The sequence below is a fragment of the Myotis yumanensis genome, unplaced genomic scaffold, assembly GCF_028538775.1.
Source record: "Myotis yumanensis isolate MYYU_CA2020_CCGP unplaced genomic scaffold, mMyoYum1.0.hap1 SCAF_15, whole genome shotgun sequence".
Classification (NCBI taxonomy): Eukaryota; Metazoa; Chordata; class Mammalia; order Chiroptera; family Vespertilionidae; genus Myotis; species Myotis yumanensis.
In genome coordinates, this window is record NW_027223766.1 from 52,326,360 (window position 1) to 52,350,406 (window position 24,047).

The 24,047-nt window shown below is 61.3% G+C and overlaps 1 protein-coding gene across 1 annotated transcript in view; it reads right to left on the bottom strand.

Annotated features, from left to right (window-relative positions):
- COL22A1 (collagen type XXII alpha 1 chain) overlaps positions 1-24,047 on the bottom strand; it is a 118,837-nt gene that overhangs the window by 49,116 nt on the left and 45,674 nt on the right. The window contains exons 14-27 of the mRNA XM_070392079.1: positions 23,364-23,408; positions 22,144-22,197; positions 21,684-21,728; positions 20,245-20,298; positions 19,868-19,912; positions 17,806-17,850; positions 17,510-17,539; positions 16,257-16,310; positions 14,124-14,177; positions 9,083-9,136; positions 4,051-4,104; positions 3,331-3,384; positions 2,424-2,477; positions 1,084-1,137 (exon numbers count right to left, since the gene is read on the bottom strand). Of these exons, the coding sequence (XP_070248180.1) occupies positions 1,084-1,137; positions 2,424-2,477; positions 3,331-3,384; positions 4,051-4,104; positions 9,083-9,136; positions 14,124-14,177; positions 16,257-16,310; positions 17,510-17,539; positions 17,806-17,850; positions 19,868-19,912; positions 20,245-20,298; positions 21,684-21,728; positions 22,144-22,197; positions 23,364-23,408 (696 nt within the window). The remainder of the gene's footprint in view (positions 1-1,083; positions 1,138-2,423; positions 2,478-3,330; positions 3,385-4,050; positions 4,105-9,082; positions 9,137-14,123; positions 14,178-16,256; positions 16,311-17,509; positions 17,540-17,805; positions 17,851-19,867; positions 19,913-20,244; positions 20,299-21,683; positions 21,729-22,143; positions 22,198-23,363; positions 23,409-24,047) is intronic.

Consider the following 24,047-nt stretch of genomic DNA (forward strand, 5'->3'; position numbering starts at 1 on the left):
GGTAAAAGCTTTGGTGAAGGTTTCCATGAGGAAATGTGGCTCTCTGGTGAGCGTATGCATGGGGAGAGGGGGAAGGGGAGGGGGAGGGGGAGGAGAAGAGGGAGGGGGAGAGGGAGGAAGCCTGCTCATGAGAGCCTCCCTGTGCCAGGCCAGACTCCTTGGTGTGGGGGCCAGCACCCCCCCCCCCCCAGAGAGGAGGGAGAGGAAAGGTGACTGAGCGTTAGGTCTGAGGACCCTGCAGCTCGGGGGCGGCGACGTGGAAATGAGAGGCGCACTCCGACCCCCGCCGGTCCCCAGGGTCTACAAACACAATTAGCCAGAGCTGCTCCAAGCGGAACCGTGTCAGCACCTGCCACTCAAAGTGCCACTTCAAATCCGCCAGGAGGGCGACACCTTCACTGTGGGAGCTTCCCTTGCTCAGCAGAGAGGGGAGCAGTCTCCTGTCTGCGCACAGGCTCCCCCCACACACACCACACACACACCACACAGGTCCCACATACACCACATACACACACACACCATACACACACCACACATACCCCACATACACACCACATACACATACCACTCACATACCACACATACACCACATACACACACCATACACACACCACACATACCCCACATACACACCACATACACATACCACTCACATACCACACATACACCACATACACACACCACATACACACCATACACACCACATACACACCATACACACCACATACACAAACCACATATCATACACACCACATGCACATCCCACACACACACCACATACACCACACACACACACACACACACACACACACACTCTCTCTCACTGCAGGGGTCGGCCAGCCTCGGAGCAGTGGAGGGACAGCAGGGTCCAGGGCAGGGGGCAGGGATCCAGAGGGAGGGCCCCAGCCACGGGGTCCTCTTGCTCCTCCGTCCCAGAGGCGCTGTCGTCATCCCAGCTGCAGCCTCTTCCCATTGATCCCACTGTTTCCCGCCAGACCCCAGCTGACCCGACGCTGCTCTGTCAGGAGAGGTTCACACCCACCCCCCCTATACCCCAAGAACCACAAAGGGGGAGAGTCATACCCGCAGGCCCGGCTTCCCAGGCAGGCCATCCACCCCACGATCTCCGGGCTGTCCCTGCAAGGAGAGCTGAGTCAGGTTCACGGGTGGGCAGGCAGGCACGGGGGAGGGGGTGGGAGGAGGGACAGGCACAGGAGCGGGCATAGTGAGGGAGCACAGGGGGTGGGCAAGGGGGAGGGGAGGGGGAAGGGACAGGCAAAGGGGAAGGGCAGGGGGGAGGGGAGGGACAGGCACAGGGGCGGGCACGGGGAGGGGGAGGGGACGGACAGGCACAGGGGGCAGGCACAGGGGTCCAGGTGGGTGAGGAGAGGCCCCTGCTCAGGTAGGTTCGCTGCCACTCTGCGTGACCGCTTGACCCCGCTACCAACAGCAGCAGCTCATCCCACCTCCTGGCTCCCACAGGACCTGCCTCCACCTTTGACATATTTTATAAAACACTAGAGGCCTGGTGCACAAATTCGTGCACAGGTGGGGTCTGGCCGGCCCATCCCATCAGGGCCAGCCGGCCGGGGGGAGGGGCCTCAGCTGGCCAGCTCCGCCCCCATCGGCCCGATTGGCCGGCCGCAGTGTGACCAGTCATTCCGATCACTTGGCTTTTATAGAGAGAGAGAGCTGAGCAGGAACGGTGCCCTTCTCTCCCTGGAGGTTTATAAGGAAGATGTTACAGCCTGTTTCAGAGCACAGAGTTCCTGGTGAGCTTTACTTCCGCTTAAAATGTGCGAGAGAAGGTGGAGAATGCTCACATTAAATAAATGCCAGTGACACTGAGTTAAATCCGTGCTCATTTGGTCATTAAACACTGAGCTTCTGAGTCTGCTTATGGCAAAGGTGAGCTTCCCACGACACGCACACACTGCCCGTAAGGACTGCCGCCTGGAAGCTAGGCTGTGTGTGCTCGGAGAGTGAAGCGCTTTCTGTGAACACGTCCTGCAGGGTTTGTAGCTGTTCACTCGCAGTTTGCAAACTGTGACTTCGCTTCCCAACTTTTACAGTGTTTAACCTGATTCTTTTCGCAATGTTCCTGCTATAATCATTCCCACCAGCACAGTTTAAAACTGAAGTCTCTTATTATGTGAGAGTCTCTGAGGTCTGTCCTCCTGGCCAATAAAATAAACACGGATTTCTAACACGAGTGTTAAAGCCACACCCTCCGAGCCCTCCCGGGTCCCCTCAGGGAAGTGAAGGACTTGCCCACACCTGACCTGGAAAACCCACGCCCCTGTGCCCCTCCGAGCTCGGCAGTCGCCTGATGGGGAACCCCAACAACCAGGAATGGTGGGTGCCCTTCATCTCCTCTCTGCTGTCTGGGGCTCCCAAGCCCATGCCGCCCCGAGAACACCTACCTTGGGCCCTGGCAGGCCTGGGGGTCCGGGCAGCCCATCCTTCCCAGGCGGCCCCTGTGCCGAGAGGGAGACAGGAAGTGAGCCATGAGGGAGCCCCTTGCTGGGCAGTCTGCAGGGGGAGCTGCCTGACCAGCTGGGGCCTCTGCAGCGAGGCTGCTGGTCCTCCTACACCCTCGTCCTCACGGAGACGATCGGGTGCCCTGGACTGGCTGGTTCCCAGTGCCTGCCTGGCCTCCCACCCAGGGCCCCACCAGAGAGAACCAGCTGTCAGGAAAGCCGGTCACGTGGAGCCGGCCTCCCTGAGGGCCACAGTCAGGTCTAGGAGGGCCCATGTCACGCCACAGGTGACAGCCCACAGGCCACACCTGCCATCCCGCCCGGAGTGCTCCAGGCCAGCGGGCGGCAGACGCGCCCTCCTCGCTCACCCACCCACGAGGCGCACACACCTGCTGAGGTCCGGCCTCGGGACTGGAAAGAAATGAAGGGGCCCCAGATTCCCCCTCCCCCCCCCCCCCCCCCCCCCCGTCCCAGAACGGGAAGCATCAGGAGGAGGAGGAGGAGCAGGTCCTGGATGGGCCATTTCTCCTCCCTCCGCCCATCACTCCTGTGCCCTCTGCAGGCGTCCCTCAGCGACAGGCACACTTTAAACAGCCAAGGACTCTGGGATTTGCCTTTAGGTAATGGGAGCGGGGGAGGGAGGGAGAGGGGAAGGGGGGACTGGGGAGAGGGTGCCCCTCCGTTCTCCACTGGGGCTGTGGGGGCAGGCCCAGGGGACAGCACATGGAGGCGCCACAGCAGGAAGGAGTTGGCCGAGCACTGTGGGGCCGCTGCTGGGAGGGAAGGGCCCGGGACAGGCCAGCTCCAGAGCAGCCCTGACACAGAGGGGACAGGGGAGGGGGGGCCTTACCGCCGGCCCGGGGTGCCCAGGTTTTCCGGGGAAGCCGATCTCTCCTGGCAAACCCTGGAAAGGGAACCAAGGAGACTCAGTGACCTCCTCAGAGACCCCTCTCCCCCTCTCCCAGCCCAGCCCAGGCCTCTGCTGTGAGGAGGGGGCCAGGAGTGGCTCCCCCAGGCATCGGGCTGTGCTCAGTGCAGGCCGCAGCGAAAGGTGGCGTGGCCACACCTGCAGCCGCAGGCCTAGGGTGGGTGGTCTGCACTGGGCCAGTCCTGCCTCCTGGGGGGGGTGGGGAGGCGGGGGGAACCACCTGGAGGGTCCACCTCCCCTTGCGAATGCCTGCTGGGTCCACCCAACCAGGGTCTCCCCCCTCCCCACAGCAATGTCCCTGCTGACCCTGACATGGGGGAGGGGAACGGTGGCAAACGCCTCCCCTGGCGCCCCTGAGCCTGGGAGCCACCCGCCCGCTAGATGACCCCCAAGGGCCCCCGCCCAGCGGCCTCCTCTGCCGAGTCTCGAGAAGCAGCCAGCCACGCGGTGCATGAGCTCAATGATGTCTCTCATGAGAGGCTCCAGGGCGGGGCAGCGAGAGGCTGCGGGGGGGGGGGGGGGGGGGGGCGCTGCAGGCCGGTCTCCCGTGGGTGTGGCCACCCACGGAGATGCTCCTGGCGCCCCACGGCCATGGAGCCCCCCACCTAAGTGCCCAGTGAGAGGACAGCAGAGCCACCTTACCGCGGGGCCTCCAGGACCAGGGGGGCCGGGGACACCGGGCGGTCCGGGGGGGCCCTGTGGAGAGAGCAGGGGGTTTAGGGGCGTGTGCAGCAGCCCCCCCACCGTGTCACTGTCCTGTCCTGTGAGAGGAGATGGGGGAGGGGACACAGTGATGGGTGGGCTTCAGCCTTATTGGTAATGTCTTGTGTTTGAAGCAAAACAGAAAAACCAGAAAGAAAATATCTGAAGTAAAATTTATAACATGTTAACAGGTCCCCCTGGGGTAATGGGAGCAAACCTGCTACATGATGTATTCTGCCGTACAGTTGAGCTACTCGGGCATTTAAAATAAATACACACGCACGGCATGTATGAACACACACACAGGCATGTATGAATACACACACGCACAGGCATGTATGAGTACACACAGGCATGTATGAACACACACGCACAGGCATGTGTGAATACACACACAGGCATGTATGAACACACACGCGCACAGCCATGTATGAGTACACACAGGCATGTGTGAATACACACGCGCACATGTATGAATACACACGCGCACATGTATGAGTACACACACACATGTATGAGTACACACATGCACACAGTGGGGCCACCCCCAAGGCCTCCCAGGACAGTGTTCCCAGGCCCGACCAGCATGGAGTCAGCCAGGGGGGTGCGGGACCTGGCGGAGCCGCCCCCACCACGGCGTTGGATCTCAGCCCCACACACGTCCTGGGAGGCGACCTCGGCCTCAGGTTGCTCAGCATCCTCTCCAGATGCGCCCTCCCCACCCTCCCTTCTCCAGTGTCTCCACCCCTGCCATCCTCTCCAGTTCCCCAGGAGCAATGCATCTCGCCCCTGCCCCGCTCAAGGCCAGCAGAACTGTGTGCATCTGACCCACGTGCCCCGAGGGCAGGGGCGCCTCTCGTTCCCTCTGCGTCTCCTCTCACACGTGACAACCCCAGGGCGTGCAGGGAGCAGGCGCTCAATCAAGGTTTGAACAAGTCCACTGGACCCACTGGAGCTAAGGGGAGAGCTATGCATCAGGGAACAGTCTCACGTCCCCACTAGGGGGCAGTAAACACTTAAAAATGGCAAAGGCCGCTGCTTCTGTGCAGTTCCCTGTGTCTCCCTCTGGGGGTGCACGTGAGTCAACAACAGGCCTAGAGAGGGGCCTGAACTTTTGGGGGGGCGTCTGGACCTGTCTCCTCTGAGCTCACTCTGGGGGCTGCGTCTCCCTTTCTCTGAAGACACTTGCTTTGAGCTGGAGCAACGGAGGAGGCAGACAGAGCCTGGCAGAAGGTGGCCGGGGCAGGTGTGAATACAGGGTCCCCCTAATGGATGAGGGGGGCAGAGGGCCCCAAAGAAGGTTCCCGGCCTCACCCCTATTGTCACTCAGCCACACGCACCCACATCCTGCAGGTAACAGGAGCCACCTTCCACCACCTTCCAGAAGCCCTGATCCAGGCGGCGCTTTTCTTTCAACGTCACCTCTGGGGTCTCACAGCCCCTCAACCCACAGAGCGGGGCCAGGTCCCTTCTCCCGACACAGCCGCCCTCTGCTGGCTCTTCGGGAGTTACTGTTCTCCCTCCTCGGTTTCCCGGATGTGATGGCCCCGGGGGTGTTCTGTGCTGCCTCCCCTGGCGACTGTGGGGCAGCTTCCAACTCCCACAGCCTCCCTCCCTCCCTCCCTCATCTCCTGCAAACGGCTGCAGGCCGATGGCTGCGCCTCCGAGTTCACAGCAGGTTGGAGTAGACAGATCTTCTCTGGAAAGGCACCCTCCCTGTGTGACAACAACGCACACTGAGGCTCAGAGAGGGCCAGGCCCGCCTGCAGCCCCGCAGCCATCATCTCCGGTGGGGCCTGGAGAGTCCCGGGGAGCTGGTCCTAAAAGCAGCTGCACAGGCCCCTGTGTGGCCCTGAGGTGCACGAGGGACGAGTCCGAGGGCCCGTGACTCTGGAAATACCCCTGGTGACTGTGTGGAGAGTCACCAGGTCCGGAGATTACCCGTCTAGACGAACCCCATGGACCAGGAGGAGCAGAAAACGCGCACACACACACGCACGCACACACACACACCCCCGTCTCAGTGCCCGCTCCGCACGTCAGCCCGTCAGTCCTCACACTGAGGAAGAGCTGGGGCTGGGAGTGAAAGGAACTGGTGGACAAAACTGCCTTCAGATCAGTGACCCTGGCCCTTCTCCCTCCCAACCCCGCACGCCACCAGTGAGGCAGCTGCACCGCTGGGGACCCTCCTATCACAGCCTGTCCCACCCCCCCACAGTGTGTTCCGCATATGGAGTGGGTCATGAACAGGCTGGAGGGTGGAGCACCCCCCCTCCCGTGGGACCCACAGCGCCTGGCTCACTGTGACGCACAGTGGGGAGCTGGCCACGGCTTGTTTGGTGCTGGGCGCGCAGATCAAGAGCAAAGGCCGACGCGGCAATTAACCTAACGGGCGCAGTAGCCGTTACAGAGAGAGAAGGTACTGGAAGCAGGTGCAAACCGCTGCCAGAGTGGAGATTGCTCCCAGCAGGGCCACAGGGGGCGGGGAGGAGGGCGAGTAGCCTGCAGGGTCCTTTGCAATGGACTGGAAGCTTCTTGCAAGTCCAGGTGGGAAATGCACGCGTGGGGGAGAGGAAACAGCAGTCAGGCTGCAGTGTCAGCCGCCTGCCCCCCAGAGACCCCTGGGCCTGCTCCAGGGCCACACCTGCCTTCTGAGGGCCCAGCAGGGTGCACAGAGCGGAGGGAGCTCGGCCAGAGCAGCCACGGCCCCTCCTGTAAGGCCCCCTCTCCCGTAAGGCCACCCCTTCCCATAAGGCTGTCCCCTCCCATAAGGCTGTCCCCTCCCATAAAGCCACCCCCTCCCGTAAGGCCGCACCAGCCTCCTGGAGGTCAGCAGCACCTCCTGCAAAGTGGAGCCCACGGTCTGTTTCTGACCCAGCCCCTGGCGGCACCCCCGTCTCTGCTCCTTTCTGACTCACAGCCCAGCCCAGGCAGGTCTCCCTCAGGGACACAGGGCGCCCGCAAACACCTGCGAGTCCCCAGGGGCCCATCTCCAGGGAACCCAGCTGGCGTGAGGCCTTCGCCCTGCACAGGGTTTCCGACTGCGGGCAGATGCCCCGTCTGCTACTTCAGCCTTGGACTTAAAGATGATAAATTAGGTGGTTTTGAACTAAGACTATTGGACTATTCATAGCATTACTCGTGCTAGCAACGATCGCATAAAGAGATGGAAGAACCTGGCTAAGGTGGTCAAATGCTGGGTCACCCCGTGCCGCCCGAACGGACTTGGGCAAGGACGTCACTGCCCAGCGCCTCGGCCTCCCCCTCCACAGCCGGTGGGAGCCCCTCCGCCGGCCCTGTGGTGGGATTCACGGCGGGGAGGGAGGGGGCTGCGACCTGGCCCAGCACCTGGGCGGCTTCGCAAGCGTGGCTCCCTCTCTTCTGTTATTGATCAACACGTCTAAAACCGACTAATCTAATTATTAATGAGGGAGACAGATTAGCCAATAGACCCAAACGTTAACAACAAAGTAATGGCTCTTTTAATTATTACTAATGAAAACAGCTAACGGTGCTGCCTATTCATTAGCCAGCCAGCCGATTACCAGGGGAGCAGTATTTGATCTTTCCAAGGCGACAGCGACCCACCAGCTAGTTGATGCGATTAGCAGGGAGAGTGATGATGCATGAATGGCCGGTTAAGCGAATTATCATCGATAAGCCAATGGCAAGCAGTGATTCCTGCGAGCCAGCTGGTTCTGACTGGAGCAGATAAGGAGCCGGGGAGAATCTGGAGACTCGGGTTCGAGGTGCGTAAATCAGCGGCACCCACGGTCCCCTGCGGCGTGGAAACGTCTGCCTGTTGGGGGAGCTGATCATCATCTGCGAGGCCTCCCCTCGCACTGTGGCCCCTGAGCCCACCCACCAGGGCTGCCCACCCCAGCGGGTTCTCTGTGGGGCCCAGGCCTGCAGGCCCACCCATCCTGGGCGCCTGCCCCTCGCCCGGCTGTGTCCCCACCGATTTGAGGGACTCCTGCACATCCACACGGCAGCACTGCCTCTGCAGACCTTGACCAGACCAGACTCGGGCATCCCTTCTCCCTAAGCGGCCGCTTGGATACAGAAGCCGCCACCTCGGCCTCATCAAATCAATGTGCACATTTACCTTAAACACCCTGCCCGGCCGGCGCGGCTCAGGGGTTGAGCATCGACCCAGAAACCAGGAGGTCAGGGCTCGATTCCCGCTCAGGGCACACGTCTAGGTTGCAGGCTCAACCCCCAGTAGGGGGCGTGCAGGAGGCAGCCAATCAATGATGTTTCTCTCATCGATGTTTCTCTCTCTTTCCCTCTCCCTCCTCTCTAAAAACCAATAAAAACATATTTAATAAATAAATAAACAAACACAACACCCTGGCAGTGAAGCTTCTCCTTTTCAAAAAGAGGCACCGTAACCATGGTACAGGCCCGGCCGCCGTGGGCTTCCTGCAGGCCCAGGCAGCGTGGGGCCCTGCGCCGGTGCCTTTAGATGCTAAACGGGACACGCATTCTTCCCTCACGGCGGTTGTAAAGAACGCACACGATTACCTGTGAGCGGTGAAAAGGAGTCTGCCCACAGCAGAAACAAGACACGTCCCGCCCTTCCCTCCTCTCGTCAGAGCAGAAACTGTCGCTGAGGTTCCGCCCTCCCGCCACCACCTGACCTGCCGCACACGGTGCCCGTGGGCCCTCATCCCATGCCCCTCCCCATGATTCCACTGTCCCCCTCCTCCCAGCACTGCCACCCCCCCCCCACACACCCCCATCTGCCCTCCTTGGCCTGAAATTCCTCCAGGACAGTGACAGTGGCCATTCCCCCAGCCCACGAGCGGGAAGACAGAGGCGAGGGGGGGACCGAGGGCAAAGGCCCACCGAGCGTGCTTCTCCGTGCTCCGAGGAGCGGCCACCCGATCACGGTCACCACCCCGAAGTGCTACCTGGTCATTCCTTCCGTCAGAGCAGTGTCTCCACCGCAGAGAGCGTAAGGAGAGGTTACCTGTGGCCCCAGCGATCCAGGCAGTCCGGGGGCGCCCGCTTCGCCTTTCTTGCCCTGCGTGCGGGAAGAGAGGCAGCGTTAGCAGGCGGCGGCGAGCGGCCCCCGGGGCCGTGTCTCCGAGGCCATTCGGGGCTGTGTTTCTCAGGGGCGATGACCGGGTAGTGCCCTGGGAGGCCCTGAGAGACGTGGCGAGGGATCGAGGGGGTGGGACCGGCTCCAGCGGGGGGCAGGGAGGCCCAGCTTTGGGGCCCAGCTCTGCTCCTGGGATGATTTTGCTCACACGTGGCCCCACGTCCAAAGGACCAGAAAGATGCCCCCGCGGGCGACCTCCCCGTCCTGTTCCTGCGCTCGGCCGCCAGCTTCTCCCACCAGGCGGGACGCTCCTCGGCTCAAGGCCATGCTTCGCTGCCCAACTCAGAGCAAACTCCCAGGGCCTCGGCCCTCTTTCCATGGCCGCCGGCCCCCTGCTGCCTGTCCTGTGCGGCTCCCTCCCGCCAGCCACCGGCCTCCCTCCCACATCTTGAACAGGCCCACACGCTCCACCTCAAGGCCTTTCCACTGGCCCCTCCTTCTGCCTGGAGGCCGGCCGGGCTGGGTGTCCCTGGGATCCACCCCTCCCGCCAGCGGCCTCTCTCCAAGGCCCTCCCCTGAATGTCTTCTCTGAGCAGTGCATCCAGAGAAAGAAAAGTGGCAGGAATGTGTGATCACACTGTCCCCCAAGAAAGGCATCATCGCTCATGGCTCACCCAGGAAGGGGCACCACCCCGGGGCCAGCCCCCCACCTGTGCCACGCCCAGGGCCCGCCTGCCGCAGCCACGGCCACAGGGGCACGCCCTGCTCCCACGCCTTGCTCCTGCTCACACGCCCTGCTCACAGGCCCTGCTCCTGCTCACACCCAGTTCTTTCCCTCCAGACGTTTCGGGGCCAACCCAGCCCAGCAGGTGATTCTCCCAGGACGAGAGAAACTCGGTCCAAGTCGCCGTCCACCAACAGCACAGTCAGCACTCCTCCTTACGTAACCGACAGGGCATCTGGCTGCTCTATGGGAACCGGCCAGACGCTGTGATTCTGGCACCTTCTGTGCCCGGTGACCAAACTCTGGTCCCCGAACAATAGCTCCAGTGGCTGAGATGGGCCCCCCAGACCCCCTTAGGACTCCTGGCCTCTGCGATGCCGCCCACACTGCTACTTCTGCCTGTCACCCCTTCCCTCCATCTCAGCTTGTCCAAGTCATATCCCAGTCCAGCGCCACCTCTTCCAGGAGGCCCCAGCAATCCGGAGGAATCATGGCAAGATATGACAAGAACATACCTGAGACATAAATTCCCCAAGGCTTCCTGCCAAGAGCTAATGAGTTACACCCACCAGGGATGGGGATGGGGGGCCTCAGTAAGCAGTTAGGAGGCCGTGGCCACCACTGCAATCACGGCTTGTCCCCGCCCGTGCCTCTGCAGCCCTGAAAAGAAAGGAGTTCCAAATCCCAGGCCAACGGGGAAGGGCAAGCCGCTCAGCTTGCTGAGTCTCAGGTCCTCAGGTGGAGAATTATAATCCCTGTAATTATCTGAGCAGACAGCAATGGACAAAATAATCCCATGTTTGAAGAAGCGATTTATAAGGCATAAGAGAGCATCATGCAAATGTAACAGGTAAATGTGAGGAGGAGGAAGATGGTGGTGATAGTAAGGAAGAAGAAATGAAAACCGCCAGGATGCTAGCTCCTTTGAGTCCCCATAGTGGGTGAGACCACGGGTCAAACGGATCCTCGTGATGCTGTGGAGGTTAAATGAGACCATGCTCACAGAGTGCTGAGCACAGGACCTGACATTAGGGAATGCACAGCAGTAATGGTGGTGGTGGTGGTGATGGTGGTGGTGGTGGTGGTGGTGGTGGTGGTGGTGATGGTGGTGGTGGTGGTGGTGGTGGTGGTGATGGTGGTGGTGGTGGTGATGGTGGTGGTGGTGATGGTGGTGGTGGTGGTGGTGGTGGTGATGGTGATGGTGGTGATGGTGGTGGTGGTAGTGGTGATGGTGGTGGTGATGGTGGTGGTGGTGGTGGTGGTGGTGATGGTGGTGGTGGTGGTGATGGTGGTGGTGGTGATGGTGGTGGTGGTGGTGGTGGTGGTGGTGATGGTGGTGGTGGTGGTGGTGGTTGTAATGATGGTGGCGGTGATGTGGATGTGGATGGTGGTGGTGATGGTGGTTGTGATGGTGGCGATGGTGGTGGTGATGATGGTGATGGTGGTGGTGGTGGTGATGGTGATGGTGGTGATGGTGGTGATGGTGGTGGTGGTGCTGGTGGTGATGGTGGTGGTGGTGATGGTGGTGGTGGCAGTGGTGATAGTGGCGATGGTGATGGTGATGATGGTGATGGTGGTGGTGATGGTGGTGGTTGTGGTAGTGGTGGTGATGGTGGTGATGGTGGTGGTGGTGGTGGTGATGGTGATGGTGGTGATGGTGGTGGTGGTGGTGGTGGTGATGGTGGTGGTGGTGGTGGTGGTGATGGTGGTGGTGATGGTGGTGATGGTGGTGGTGGTGGTGGTGATGGTGGTGGTGGTGGTGGTGGTGGTGGTGGTGGTGATGGTGGTGGTGGTGGTGGTGGTGGTGGTAGTGGTGGTGATGGTGGTGGTAGTAATAGAGGTGATGGTGATGGTGATGGTGGTGGTGGTGATGGAGGTGAGGAAGATGGTTCTAGTAGTGGATATAGCAGTAGTTACGTAACCTCTGCATTTTGATATAAAATTAAGGATTTGAGAAGTGCTGGCCAAAGCAAGTTTTGAAGCAATATAGAACTATTTCACTAACAATAAGCCTTTTTCTTGTCATTTTTCTCTTCTTCTCTTTTAAATTGCTGCCCAACACAATATCTGGGCAACTGTGTGTCGTTTATCACGAGGGCAGATAATTCAAGCCACTCTGAACGCCAGACGCTGACAGGACTGATGTTCCCAAGGCTGCCCGCCGGCCTGCGGAGGAGAGGGAGCCGTACACTCAGAGCCGCGGCTCCTCCCCGGCCAGGACGAGTCAGCAGAGCTGCGAGGGGCCAGCAGCAGATGAAAGGGTTGCTGTGCAAGGGGTTCTAATATGCGCCGTATGGTCTCTCGCTCAGTTCCTGTTCTCCACGCCTCTAAGTGTCAAACGTGATTATTTCTACCGGTTAGAGCCGACCCAGGCGCTGTCCTCGCATACACCCTGGCCCCGTGCCACAGGATGAATCCAACAGTAGCCCGGGATCCAAACGACGCAGTTACCATCTGGCAGCGCAGGACAAAAGCCTTAAAAATTGCAAAGTAAAACAAACACAACCCAGGCCCCGCTGCAGGGACTCTTAGCATCCAGTTCAGAACTCTGGTGCCTCTCTCTTCTCTTCTCTCTCTCTCTCTCCCTCTTTCACTCTCCCCCCCCCCCCCCCACCACCACCACCCTAACGCAGAACAGTGGAGGGCCTGAGCCAGGCAGCCCCGAGTGCTAATCCTCGCCCCACCATCGATCACCTGTGTGACAAGGGTCACCTGATTCACACCTTTAGGGCTTGGTTTTCTCATTTGCGGAATGAGATTGAAGCGCCGTCCCTCATAAGACCCTCGTGAGAATTAAGTGAGAAACCTGCATGCAGACAGCTCCCTCGCTGAGCCCGCGATCGTCCGCTCGCTATCTCCTTTCTACCTGCGTTACTTCTGCCCCTGCACGCAGAGCTGCTGCTCGGAGAAATATGTCCTGAGGGCAGCTGACACGATCAGGCACCAGGAGACAATGGGGGTCGCTATTGGTAGGAAGAGGGGAGCACCGTATCTGATAGGACAATAGTCCTTCTCACCTACAGGATGTGGGGAAGTGACCAAGGGGCCAAAGGGATTGCCGCTGGCTTGTGGGAGGAGCAGTGACGAGGGCCTGTGTGACCTGGGGCGGGTAGGCACTTCATCTTTCTGGACATGAACCTTCTCACTGTCCGTCTCGGGAACCCCTTCCATAGGGACGGTCCTGTGGCCGGGAGAGCCCACGTTTGACACTAAGTTGAAATGCCTGACAGCACAGAACTCTCTTCAACAGAAATGTTTTTCTCTCTTCTTTGGACAATGGAGAGGAAAGAGGAAATCCAGGGGGGTTGAGGTGGGACTCAGCACCACAGAGCAAGGTCAAGGCAAAATAAAAGAAAGGTACGGAAGGGACCACGTGGTCTCCTCTACAACTGGACGTTCCGAGTCGGAGGCCGGAGCCCAGGTGGCCAGAGGCCGGTCCTGGCGCTGAACGCCTCCCGCCACCTGCGTGTCACTGCCCAGGGAGCGGTGTGTGTGGGGGCTCACTCTCGCACGCTGATTGTGTCCGATGCTCGTGAACGCATTAGATCTTGGGCACGTTTACCTGGACTGTGTTTATATACTTTGAGTATAAGTGAGATGCTTGGTATGTGCAAGGCCCTCTTCCACGTGCTGCAGACACGGGGTCCTGCAGGAGCTCTGCCTGTGTCCCCGGGTCCCCACGGCCTGGCCCAGGACGGTGCACCGCCAGCCTCTGCCCTGCTCGGGGCCACCCCCTTTCTCTTTGGCCCTGTGGTCATCCCCTGCGGTCTGTTCTCCTCACAGTGGCCACACTGAGTGTAAACCGGGTCACGCCACTTCTGTACCCCAAATCCTGCAGCGACCGAACTGCACCCAGAAACGTACGAGACTGTCAGGGAGGGTCTGGACACATGAGCAGATGTTTCCGTGGGTTTGGGCGGAGGGCGGTACTATGCTTTTGCTGCTTTGCTCTTTGCTCAAACATCACCTTTTCCAAGCGGCCCTGGCGGCTCCCAGGTGGGGTTTTTGAGAAAGTCCTTCTGTCTCAGTTTTCCTGACTCGGCCAGAGCAGTGTCCGCTGCCTCTCCCGCCAGGGCTCTGGCCACACACGGGTGTGAGCTTCTATGTCCATGACTCAGGGCAGACAACAAACTCACCTCCATCTCCCCAGGACCCAGCTCAGCGCTGGGCACATCTCCTCCGTGTGAACTGCTAAATGGGGACAGATGGGTGAGCTGGGGACCGGAAAGGAAGGAGTGTACTTACTCGGAGACCTTGCAGACCCGGAGGTCCAGCCTGGCCTTCTGGGCCCGTCAGACCCTGGGGGAGAAAGAAAGAAACAGATGAGACAACAGTAAATGCAGGTTCAACAGCATGGGTGTCACTTGGCCGCACATTCCTGGGCTGGGAAACTCTGTCCCTTCCAACCGGGACACTGGAGGGCAGGCGGGGAAAACACCCTATTCCCTCAGATCTATAAAACTCTGAATCACGTGCTCCCACCTGATCTAGTCAAGTGTGTCTAACAACCAAGAGGAGTCCACGTGTTAGAGAGGAGGCGTCAGGATCAATGCCTTGCGTTAGCACTCTGCATAGTGTGTGCAAGAAAGGAAGCCTTGGGCACCAGGGGGCTCAGCCCTGAGCCTCTGTTGCTCCCCTGGCCCAGGAGGACTGGCTGGGGGTGTCTGACTCCCAGTCAACAGTGACATGCAATACAGGGCAGTCTGCGCAAATAAAACTGGGCATGAAAGATGATTTCAAGTAAGCAAGGAGCATCGGTGCAGGAAGAGGTCATAGTAGCCTGGTTCGAATCCTGTCCGGACCCCATGTGTCACACTGAACCCCTTCTATCATCAGCATCGAGCCTGGAGGACTCTTCAGGACCCTGGACAGCTCCACGGGCGGGGTCCCTGTGAGGTCCAGTGGCCTGAAGCCCCAGGGCCAGGACCCTCCGTCCCTGCTCTCTACACCAGGGCCTGGAGGGTTGATGCAGCAGAGGCTGCAGGGTGAGCGGGCAGTCACTTCTCCGCCTCTCCTTCATTCCACGATGAGATGGGGCGTGACTTTTCATCCCTGCATCCCCAGCTTCACACTCTGCTCGATAGGAAGTAGGTGGCCACATAGGTGACATTTCTTCCTCTGCTCCCTCCCTCATTTATCATCACAAAATCTGCACACGGGGTAAGGGGGGGAGCACCTGTTGTGCTACCCCAGGTCGCAGAGTGAGGGGTGAAGAAGGCTGCCTCCTGAAGAAGCCGGGCCACGCGTTCCTAGCTTCTCACTCCTCCGCGGGAGCCAGGGAGGGAAGCAATGGTCCTGCAGCAGCTCGGGGAGGTGCCGGCGCGCTGAGCACCCGGGTGAAAAGGGAGTGGGCGTGACGGACGGGTCTGGGTTCAAAGCTCTCAGCGCTGCTGCTCAATAGCTGTGCGACTCCGTGCCGGCCACTCCGTATCTGCTCACAGCGTCTTCATTGTGAAGGAAGAGAAAAACCCCTTCACCCGGGCAGGCGTCATACATGCAAGGTGTGTCTGCATATAACAACATGCTACAGTGTGGACATTCGACGCCGGCCAGTTATGGGTCTGAAACACACGTGCACAGAGCTAACCACTGAGCAGATACCGCCTGTCCTGCGTTAAGTCTCACAGCAGTGACAGCAGTGGCAGAGGTTGAACAAGACGCCTACGGGGACGGCCCCGGGAGGGAGCTCTCTGACCTGGACTCTTGGCGTGAAATGGTTACGCTGCTGCTGGAAGGAAACACCTTCTACGCTGCTCCTAGTTTCACCCAGCGAAGCCACGCACATCTGTCCTAGAGGAAGGGCCCTCGGCCGTGTGACAGGAGAGTGACAACTGTCTATCTCCCACAATAAAACCCCGTCCCTAGAAGGACGCGCACGCGCCCAGGGGCACGAAGTCGCCGGCGTGGCATCGCGTGTTCTCATCAGTCACCCGAGGATCTGCCCCCAGCGCACCGCGGCCGCCGAGTCCCTGCAAACGGCCCTCCCGGATGGGTATTCACACATCACATTCCCAACAGAGGGAGGGACCGAGACTGGGCCTTCCCCGCCATGGCGACGTCGCGTCCGCCAGCACCCGGGAGGAGCCCGTGTGCACTGGACGCGGTTCAACCGGCAGGATGCGCCCAGTATTTTCCTTCCCTGTTATCTAAGGGAACGTAACACCAGAGCGAACCCCAGAACCCCAGAACCCCAGGTGTGGACTGTCAGGGACAGGGGCTCTGGAGGCAGGCGGCCGGGCTGCAGACACCTGGGACCTGCATCACCTGTGGGCAGGCGCAGTGTCCTCCTGGGCGATGCCTGAGCTTCGGGAATAACAGGCCTGCTGCTTTCCAGACCTACTGTGTGCAGAGCAGACCTGGGTTGGGACGGTGACTTACCGGGGCTCCGGGAGGCCCAGGGGGGCCCTGGTGACCGCGTGGTCCTGGAGCTCCCTGTAACCCAAGCAAACACGCCTTAGCCACAGTTCCCCTCGACTGGCTCAGAGCTCACCTCCCAAGTTCCCAGCAGGAACCCAGTCCAGGGTGGTGTCTGCGTTCCCAGCAGGAAGTTTCATCCACGGCTGTGCCTTCCTGTCTCTGCTCCCACCTGCAGCCCCACACGGAGGACCCACCTCCTCCACCTCCTCCACCTGCAGCCCCACACGGAGGACCCACACCTGCTCCCACCTGCCCCCCCACACGGAGGACCCACACCTGCTCCCACCTGCAGCCCCACATGGAGGACCCACCTCCTCCACCTCCTCCACCTGCCCCACCCGCAGCCCCACACGGAGGACCCACCTCCTCCTCCTGCCCCACCCGCAGCCCCACACGGAGGACCCACCTCCTCCACCTCCTCCACCTGCCCCACCCGCAGCCCCACATGGAGGACCCACCTCCTCCACCTCCTCCACCTGCCCCACCCGCAGCCCCACACGGAGGACCCACCTCCTCCTCCTGCCCCACCTGCAGCCCCACATGGAGGACCCACCTCCTCCACCTCCTCCACCTGCCCCACCCGCAGCCCCACACGGAGGACCCACCCCTGCTCCCACCTGCAGCCCCACATGGAGGACCCACCCCCTCCACCTCCTCCACCTGCAGCCCCACACGGAGGACCCACCCCTGCTCCCACCTGCAGCCCCACACAGAGGACCCACACCTGCTCCCACCTGCAGCCCAACAGGGAGGACCCACCTCCTCCTCCTGCCCCCACCCGCAGCCCCACACGGAGGACCCACACCTGTTCCCACCTGCCCCCCCACACGGAGGACCCACCTCCTCCTCCTGCCCCACCCGCAGCCCCACACGGAGGACCCACCCCTGCCACCTGCCCCACCCGCAGCCCCACATGAGGACCCACCTCCTCCTGCCCCACCCGCAGCCCCACACGGAGGACCCACCCCTGCTCCCACCTGCAGCCCCACACGGAGGACCCACCCCTGCTCCCACCTGCAGGCCCACACGGAGGACCCACCCCTGCAACCTGCCCCACCCGCAGCCCCACATGAGGACCCACCTCCTCCTGCCCCACCCGCAGCCCCACACGGAGGACCCACCTCCTCCTGCCCCACCCGCAGCCCCACACGGAGGACCCACCTCCTCCTCCTGCCCCACCCGCAGCCCCACACGGAGGACCCACGTCCGCTTACCTGCTCGCCCTTCAGGCCCTCTCTCTGCACCTGAGGGGACAAACAGGCGTCAGCAAAGGCGGCAGCGAGTTCCCAAGCCGAGCTCTGGCTCCACTCGGGGCATTCGCAGGGCAGGGCAGGCCGTACGTAGCCATTCCTGACTGTCCCTGGATTTTACCCATTTTAGTGGGGAAAGCGTCATGTGCCGCTTCCGCCTTCACCGAGCTCTGCCCCCGAGGAGCAGGGACTCTCCCAGGGACTGGACTCTATCAGCCTGGGCGCCCGGCATTCCAGCCGCCAGGGACGGTCCCACTTACCACGGAGCCCGGGACGCCAGGCGGTCCTGCAGGCCCCACGTTGCCCTGCGGGGAGATGACAGCATTTCACCAGAGGGCAGGCCCGGCCACCTCTGCCCTGCCCCCCACTCCCCCGAGGCCCCCACACATCCCCGCACGTCCAAGGGCGCTCCCTGCGCTGCCCCGCCACGCACGGCCCTCAGGCTGGACTCCCTCCTGCCGAGACACACTCAGGTTCCCGGGGGAAGAGACAGGCGTCTCCTCGTCACGCCCAGGCCAGTCCTGCCTCTGTCGGTGCTTTTGCCGCCACCTCTGCTCTAGAGCAGCCCCTGCCCGTGGTCCAGGGAGCCCTGTGGCATCGGGTGCCGTGGCAGATGCACCACGTGAGCAGGGACTGTAGCCGCGGCGTCCCTGCTGCAGGTCCGTGGTTTGCACAGTGCAATACACAGATCTTGTCACACAGAAACCCACCCTGACACCTGTGTGATCCTGTTCACCAACGTCGCCCCAATCCATTTAATTTTAAAAATCCATAAAGGAGGTGGAAGCTTAGAATTTAATATAATCTCCTCTCTCTCTCCCTCTTTCTCTCTCTCAGGAAAGAGTCGGCATCAGATCCAAACCTCAGTGATCCTTCCTTCTTAGTGACTTGAAATAAACTTCGCACTTATTTTAGGATTTCGCATCTTGTCAAGGAACTGCAGGAAGAGTTTAAAATCCCGACACGGGGATCACGTAACAATGTAAGCTTCGCTCTAAAAATACCTGGAGGGAGAGCGGATAATTCACCAGCTTCATCGCAGCCGAGGGAGGGGGTTCGGCCGACACCAGCACCCGGCTCTGTCCTCCGCTGGGCCGTGCAGCCCGTGGGTCTGTGTGTTTCCTTCTAACGCACACCCTCGCCACCTGCTTCCCATCCGGGCAGCCTCCCTCTTCTCCTGCATTGTCAGCGGACGCTGGGAACCAGCCCAGGCCAGCCAGCACCTCCACCTGAGCTCAGGGACCCTGAGTGGACATGTCCCACGGGCCACACCCATCTCGGTTCACTGGCTCCTCCGCCTCCCTCCCTCTCCCCAGCTCTCCTCCAGCCCAGCTCATGGGATGTCCTTGCTGAGGGCCTGTCCCAGAGCCTCGCAGTGAGGGCCAGGGCTGTACCTCGGCACCCCTCCTGTCACTCAGAACACATCACACCTTCCTAGCCCCGCCCCCGTTACCGGACGCTTAGGAAGGCCATTACCTCCCGGTCATTTCTGTGGCACCCCCAGATCTGCGGAGAATTCTTACAGAGTGTCCAGCTGAGGCACAGGACTCTAAGCAGGGCATTAACTGAGCTAAGCCTTGTAGGGACCGGTTCTAACACAGATGGCCAGCCTGCCCAGCATGGCTCAGTGGCTAAGCATCAATCTATGAACCAGGAGGTCACGGTTCGATTCCCATCAGGGCACATGCCCAGATTGCAGGCTCGATTCCTAGTGGGGGGTGTGCAGGAGGCAGCCGATCAATGATTCTCTCTCATTATTGATGTTTCTATCTCTCTCTCTCTCCCTCTCCCTTCCTCTTTGAAATCAATAAAAATATATTTTTTGGAAAATAAAATAAAATAGATGACCAGTGTGACAAGAGAGATATACCCTTTACTCAGTTTATCAAGGATCCAGCACATTTTCAGAAATGTGTAACCTGGTTACAAAAAAATTAAAAAATCTTTTTAAACATTGCAGAGGGGAGAGGAAGAGGAAAAAGAGTTTGTAAGATATTTTTGGTATTTATTCCTATCCCGCCTTAGTGCAAAAGCAATTTAAATCACATATTTTACTGTGTCTGAATATAATATGATAGGAATTCATTAAATAAAGTTTTATTCCTACACGTAGGAAAACAGGAAGTAACCAGAAATGACTTGCTAGCCGAGGCCCTGAGGCCCTCAGGCCCAGCGCGGGGCGGTATGGACGCAGCCCCCGGAGCCCAGCCTGCCTCCCGCCCCGCCCCCCCCCACTCACCCCGGGACTGATCGGTGCAGGCAGGCAGCCCACACCTGTCCATCCAGAGCCCAGACCACCTCCCAGGCCCGGACCTGGCTTACCTTCTCTCCGGGGGGCCCGGCCATGCCGGGAGGGCCAGGCCTTCCCTAGGGGGGAAAGGGGGACACCTGTAATACTGTCAGCAAGAACACAGATACACTTCTCAACGCGGACACATCACTTTGAACACGTGCACGTCACCCGTGACCTTTACATTCATGAACACACGTCCGTCGCTGAGGTGAGGATGGATTTAAGGTGCCGTGTTCTCTGGGTCCCTCCACTCAGGTGCTGGGACGGTTGCTGGGCTGCTGGCTGGGCCCCCGAGCCCCCAGCTGCGCCGCACGGAGGCCGAGGCCCCGGCCGGACAGCACCCCAGCCCCAGCCCACCCTGTCCCCCAACAAAACCGACCCCCCTACCAGTGCCAACGCCACCTACCTGCTCCCCCGTCTCCCCAGGCTTCCCGGGGAAGCCATCCAGGCCGCGCTCCCCCTGGCAAAGAAAGAGAATGAAGAGAAGGCCAGATGCGCACCACGGTCAGGGTCACGGAGAGGCAAGCAGGGGCCGAGTGTCCGACTGGACGCGGCTCCACTCTCCCCCGGCGCCTTCAGCTACAGGACATCCGCACACTCGCCACAGCCCAGCGATTGAGTGCGTGAGGGGCCAAGGAGCATGTGCCAAAGGTTAGAGAAACCAGGCTCCTAGCTCTGCTTTCCGTTCCCCGAATCTGTGACCGAGGGGCAGCCACGGAGCCTCTCTGAACCACAGGCTCCTCATGCCCCGGCCGCCGTGGGGGTCCTACAAAGGCCCGCGAGGGTGGGGTTTCCTGCCTCAGGTATTCAGGTCTCAACCCCTCCGCGCTGGGCCCACTGGCTGCAGCTCCGAGGCTCCGACAGCAGAGGGCGCGCGCACCCCACTTAAAGCCAAACCGCCCGCCTGTCTTCTGGGCTGAAGTCCTGACAGTTCTGAATTCTGGCTGTTGCTGCACACATTTCACAGGGGAGGGCGTGTGGTGTGTTTCTTCCACGCCGCTTGCTCCGAAAAGGTGCTATTACCCCTAAGAGGGCGTGGGCTGGTGCAAGATGCCTGGCCACGGGGCTCGCAGGCAGTGGCCACGTGGACGGGCGATGATGGCTCTCTCTGGCCCAGCTCTGCCGGGCAGCTGGGCAGGCCGAGCGCGAGGGGAGACGGAGACTTCCTTCTTGCGGACGTGAGGGATCTGGCCGGCGAGACTATAGACTGTTCTCAGTACCCGTCAGATCCCAGAACTGGGAGAGAGCCCGAGGGGTCACACGGCCGGGCCTCTGACGGTGGGAACAGGGAGGGGTGCAGGGAAGGGCCTCCGTCACCAGAGTTAGTGCTGGGGTCAGACCCGCCGCCAGGCTGAGCCAGCAGGGCCAGGCTCACACTCCTCCCTCTCCTCCCCTCCTCTCTCTGTCTGTCTGTCTATCCGTGTTCTAAACACACGTCACACGCTGCCCGCACCATTCTCGGGGTTTTACAGGTGGTCACGCTCTTACTGCACAGAGCAGCCTTCTGTGCAGATGAAGTCCTCCCGGCCTGAGGGAGTCTGACACTCAGGAGGAAAATAACCCCCCGGAAGCCCCGCTGGGACCCAAGGCAGGCAGGGCCCACGTCCCTGAGCAGGAGGCCACGGGACATGCCGAGCTTCCTCTCCCAGACCTGATGGGGGGGGCCGTGCACCCCACAGGCCTGTGCACACACACACACACACACACACACGCACACACGCACACGCACACACGCACACGCACACGCACACGCACACGCACACACACAAGAGCAGCGCAGACGGCCCAGGCCCTCTTCCTTTTCCCACGGGAACCTGCGTGAGTGTGTGGAGCGACTGCACATACCTTTTCTCCTCGGGCTCCCCGCTCCCCTCGTTCTCCCTGGAGACCCTGGGGGTGGGGGGGAAGGTTAGTCACAACATCTTGGTCCAGCTTCTCTGTCCTCACCGTGGGGCGGCGCACGGCTGCGTGGGACGGGGTGAGGAGCCCCCCCATGAGGCCTCCCTGCACATGGCAGGCTGCTCTCCCCCTCGGCCTGCCAGGGGAGGGGCTCCTGGCTGGTCCCCTGGGCGGGGTGACCCAGGGCCTCCCGGCGAGACTGCGACACACCTGGCCCCTGAGCTCATCTGGCCAAGGGCAGGCTCCCGAGTCAGGCCCATGGCCGCGAGGCACTGCGACCCGTCACCGTCACTCCACCGACACGTGCAGGACGGTGGTCCCCCGTGGATGGATGGGGGAGGGGGGCTTGTCCAAGAGCCTGGGTCTCCCACCCCCGGAGAATGGGACAGACCAGCGTGGTACTTACAGGAGCCCCGACGTGGCCGGGAGGGCCGGGAAGTCCAGGCGGGCCCTGGAACCCCTGCTCGGAGAGTCACAGGTTTGTGAGCGGGAAGCAAGGCCGGCGCCAGGCCACGCTCGGCCACTCCGAGTGGGGGCACGATCCCTCTCACCCGCCGTTGCTGCCCTGCTGCTCCCCAGGTCCCACCGAGACCCCAGACCACTGCCCCCCAAGACCCCCCGCTACCCCCTGCCTGGAGGGCCAGGACTCACCCCCCCTCCGCCCAACTGCACGGACTAGCGACCAGTGTGTCTGAGCTCTGATGAGGCCAGTGCGACCATTCCCACTTCCACTTGCCCCCTGACTTGTGCCCCTTGCCCCAACCTGTGCCCCTCCCCCCTGATCTGTGCCCCTTGCCCCTTGACTTGTGCCCCTTGCCTCCTGACCTGTGCTCCTTGCTCCCTAACCTGTGCCCCTTGCACCCTGATCTATGCCCCCTGCCATCTGACCTGTGCCCCTTGCACCCTGACCTGTGCCGCTTGCCCCATGCCCCTTGCACCATGATCTATGCCGCCTGCTCCCTGACCTGTGCCCCTTGCCTCCTGACCTGTGCCCCTTGCCATCTGACCTGTGCCCGTGCCCCTTGTGCCATGATCGGGCCAGGACATGCACACAGCTCCCGATGCCCGTGGCCGAGGCCTGCAGCGCTCACTCTGCCACCGGCCCGTGCAGCCCGACAGGGCCCCAAGGCTCCTCCGTCACCCGCACCAGGAATGGCTACAGCCTCTAAGTAACTGATCTGGCCATTTCTATTAGAAGCTACTCAAGTTCAAAGGCGCATTTCCTCAGCACAAGGTGTGCCACCCTATGTCCTCTCTCCCTCTGAGATAAAAACGGAGGACACAGGAGAAACCGCTTCGTTGACTTGAGTGGAAACGAGTGACATCGGAAGCCGCCCCGGGGCCGTGAGTGGGGAGTGTGCACATTGCGCTGCCCGGGGCGTGGAAGGAGGACACGGCCCAGGAGAACGGCGTCTCCGTGCTGCTGTGGAAGGGTCCCTGGTCTCTTGTGAAATGAAGCAGGTAAACGCAGAGCTCGGGGGCTTCATTTTGTAAGAATCTAGGAAAAGTCACCTATGGACAGACACACACAAGGGAGGGGGGCATCTGGCCCTCCCCCCACCGAAAGCTGTCAGTTTGCACCAGGCTTGCCCCCTGGGACGCGGGAACACAGCTGCAGCGACTCACCCGCATGCCCACCTCGCCAGGCAGCCCCGGCTCTCCAGGCTCCCCCTGCACACACAGGACAAACGCACCGTCAGGACCCCGGGGCCTGGGCCCAGCCACACAGGCAGTGCCCACCTGGGGCCCATGCCTGGAGCTCAGGACGCATCGCGGGGCAGGGCAGCCCCGTGGCCAGAGCCCAGGCCCCTCGAGCCTCCTTCTGGGAGCGAAGGAGCTGGCCTTGGTTGGGAGGTGTCACCCACCGCGCCGCCTGCACTGAGGCTCTCGGAAGGGTGGACGGGCAGTGGGCAGTCGAGCCACGGGGGCGACAGGAGGCTCTCCTCACAGACGAGCAGGAGGGGTCTGGAGCCTCGTGGGGCTCCCCTTTCTCTCCTGTCTCCACCCAGACCTCCCGCCCTCAAGTGCTAAAGGCGGTGGGCTCAGGGGGCTCCCCCGTAGGACTCCCACACTGAGGCCTGGTCACTGTGGCTGGAATTGTGAAGGGAGCCAGGGTGGCACCCAGACCTGGTCTCCGCTGGGTTCTCGGTGGAGAAGGCTGAGCCCCGAGGGGAGACCGCTCTGTCCGGGTCCCGGAGCGGGTTCCCATGTGGCGGTGGAAGGGGTGCGGCACAGGAAGGTGGGCTGGCCATGTGGGGGACAGTGCTGTGGGGCCCCACCCCAACTCCTCCAGCTACACACGGGGGTCGT